General features: G+C 51.8%; 2 protein-coding genes across 2 annotated transcripts; both read left to right on the forward strand.

Moving 5' to 3' along the window:
* Positions 1–519: 519 nt before the first annotated feature.
* GLOTRDRAFT_46200 (RnaseH-domain-containing protein) lies at positions 520–1146 on the forward strand (the record flags this gene model as incomplete). The annotated part of the gene is made up of 1 exon (XM_007870038.1): positions 520–1146. One exon carries the CDS (start codon positions 520–522, stop codon positions 1144–1146), a length of 627 nt encoding a protein of 208 aa, XP_007868229.1.
* On the forward strand, positions 1122–1943 carry GLOTRDRAFT_46143 (uncharacterized protein; the record flags this gene model as incomplete). Its single annotated transcript, XM_007870035.1, has 1 exon — positions 1122–1943. A coding segment is annotated over one exon (822 nt), but the record flags the coding sequence as incomplete, so codon positions are not given.
* Positions 1944–3261: the final 1318 nt, after the last annotated feature.

Consider the following 3261-nt stretch of genomic DNA (forward strand, 5'->3'; position numbering starts at 1 on the left):
CTCATGATATATCTTGATATCAAGTGCACAACTGATGCAGGAACTATATGGTAATGAATGACATATGAAGAGTACCATATAGTATATTTGAGGATTTTATCGTGATTTAATCGATCTTATTTGAGGCAGTATATGCTCTCTATCGCTGGCGTCGTTGGGGACAGCGACAACCAGCGTCGGGCACGGCGGCACTGTGACATCACTGATGCGACAGGCGGTGTCAGCCCTTTCTAGGCAACTGTCTATTTTCGTATGTGGGTCCACGCAACGCTACCGCTTGAGCCAGTGGCACCGCCGGAGTCTCCTACTCTGCTATCCTACAAGGCTCGCGGTGTTCCCGGTGCTTCCGCCGGAGTTAGGAGAAACGGCTTTCGAGTCTTATAAGAGTGGACTCACTGCTCAATCGTCCACTCTTATAAGCCTCGTTCTTTGGGAAGGTCAGGTGCACTACCCACGCTCCTCCTGCGCCTGCGATGGCTGTCGTGCCGACAGGGCGGCAGGCTGTCTAAATCCCCATAAATGTGCCACCACTGCGCAGAGATCCTCCAGGCCCTACCAGCAATCTCAAACCCAGGTCACTGCCCACCAGATGATAACTTAACCCTAACTCACCACCGTTTGGAAAAAAACCATCAGGCGCGCCTCACCCGCGACCGCATTACTTTCAACCCCACCATGATGCTCAAGACATCTCTTGCTGAAGTCTTCAGAGTTTTTGCGAACATCGATGCTAAACAGATCTCCCTGGCCTATCGGCTTGCAGCGCCTGCCCCGGGTGTTAATCTGGAGGATGAGCACATAACCCTGTACACGGATGGCTCATGTGAGGACAACGGGAAACTCACCGCTCGCACAGGAGCTGGCATTTTTGTTGCACCTAACCACCCCCTCAATCGGGCACTCCGTGTCCCCGGCCCTCTCCAGTCTAACCAAGTTGGAGAACTGGCCGCTATTATTGTGGCGCTCCAACTGGTTGATTGCTTTGCCCCTGTGACAATCATATCCGACTCCCTGTATGCCATTGAAGGACTCACCTCCCACCTGGGCAACTGGGAGGATAAGGGCTGGATTAATGTCTCGAATGCCCCATTCTTCCAAGCCGCAGCTTACCAACTCCGTCTGCAGCCACACACTTCCAGTGGATAAAGGGCCATAGCGGCCACCCAGGCAACGAGGCTGCTGATGCCCTTGCCAAGGAAGGTGCCCGAAAGGACATCCCTGACAATATTGACATTACCGTCCCTGACAAATTTTGTCTCGAAGGAGCAAAACTATCAGAACTCACCCAGTCAATCGCCTACAAGGGCATCCGTAACCTAAAGAAAAATAAGGTCAAACGTCGTCGCGCAGCGACTGTGAATATCGACCGAGTACGCTATGGTATTCACGAAATCACCCACCAGCTTGAAACAGATAGCCAGATCTGGCAATCGTGGCGCAATCGTAACCTGAGGCCCGAAATCCGTCAATACCTGCATAAAGCTTTCCATGGCACACAGAAAATTGGGGATTACTGGGATCCAATTCCCAACTACGGCCACCGAGCTGTATGTCCCTATTGTGGTGACACGACCGAAACGATGGAACACATCTGGCTGGAATGTGACGCACCTGAACGCCGAATCATTTGGCATCTCGCGGCATCCCTGTGGCCCGAACAGAACGGCCCATGGCCAAACCTCGCCTTTGGCGCTATCCTGGGCTGTGGTAAACTATCCATTCCCACATCGAATGCCCCTAACGCTGAACAGAACCCTGGGGCAGAGCAAGGTGATGGACCTGGTAGGAAGCACACGGCCGCTGGGATGTCCCGCCTCCTCCAAATCCTTGTCTCGGAGTCAGCACACCTAATCTGGGCGCTTCGTTGTCTACGAGTCATCCAGGAAAAAACACTATCCCCTCGAGCCATCTGCGCAAGATGGATGAACAACATAAATAAATGACTATCTATTGACAGACACTGTGCGGCAGAGCCTCTTAGTCAGGCCCTGACTAGCAGTGACCAGCTCTAACTCTACGGCCGAAGTCAGCGATAGATGTCTGTATCGACTAACTTAGGTAGCCACCTTGTAATTAGGTCTGACCACGTGAGCAAGTCACGTACGCGTCAAGCTCATTCATCTTTCACCACGACTAGGTCTACCAATGCCTATCTAACTGGGATAGGCCAGTACAGTCGTTCCACGCCAACTCTCGCAAGTATTCACTTGAACTATATCTCATAAACTCGCCCGAGTTTAGTTTCTGGCTAGCTAGCTGAGTTCGAAACACCGCTGGCGCGCACTTAAGCCGTAGTCGTCTCGTACTTCTCTCTCTTCCTCGCTCCTCTCGCTCCCCTGCTCTCCTCTCCCTTCATTCGCCCCTCCTCGATCTCCTGCTTCTCGCGCTTCCTACGTCTCGCGGCTACTCTTCAAGATTTAGTCTCTTTTTGCGGCGGCAGAAGCCTGAGTTACCCAATGAAGATGAGCACTGGACACGTACTCGAAGTAAGTATATGGACTCGCTGGGGTCGACGCTGGATGTCAGCAGTCAGGACAATGGCCACAACATCCCGATGGTGAGCACTGCCTTATGTTCTTGAAGTGGATGTCCGGCTTGCATGAGTCAGCTCGGAGGCTCCAACAGACGGTGGTGGCACTTCGTGCGGCGTCGCTGGCTGACTCGGGGGTACATCCGGACTACGGTAATGTGGGGCCGACATAGAGCTATATGTCTGGGCCACCTGTGGTGCCTGTTGGCAAATTTGTACGTCGACGCGATGCAAACCCCGCGCATCCTAACTAATCTCGCAGTTGGTTTGACTGCAGATAGGCTTAAATGTGGAGATATAGGCATATATGCATGCAATATGTAAGTGCATTTGCAAGGTGACATAGAAGTATGAGGGGAGGCCAGTGCTGACAAGAACTGAATTATAGTACCAGGACTGGGGTGTCAGTGCATCGCCTCCTCTCCAGCTCCAGGTAGCATCTAATGTTTATGGTCTAGGTTCGGGACTATGCGCATATATGGTCCGCTGGGGCAACAGGCACCTTGCGACAGTGCACTCTGACCCGCTCGTGGTCTAGACAAGGAGCCTCATGTTATTGGAGAGGAGAGGTACACTGTGAGTATGGGTGTTCGAAGGGCAACATGTTCTGTAATTGTGTCTCGAATATTTATAGCTATTTATGTCAATCTGGATATAAGGATGGATATATAGGTTCCAGATACATGAACTACCTGTAGCACTGAATAATACAGGAAGTCTGACCTAGTAAG

This window comes from Gloeophyllum trabeum, assembly GCF_000344685.1.
Source record: "Gloeophyllum trabeum ATCC 11539 unplaced genomic scaffold GLOTRscaffold_00011, whole genome shotgun sequence".
NCBI classification, from domain to species: Eukaryota; Fungi; Basidiomycota; class Agaricomycetes; order Gloeophyllales; family Gloeophyllaceae; genus Gloeophyllum; species Gloeophyllum trabeum.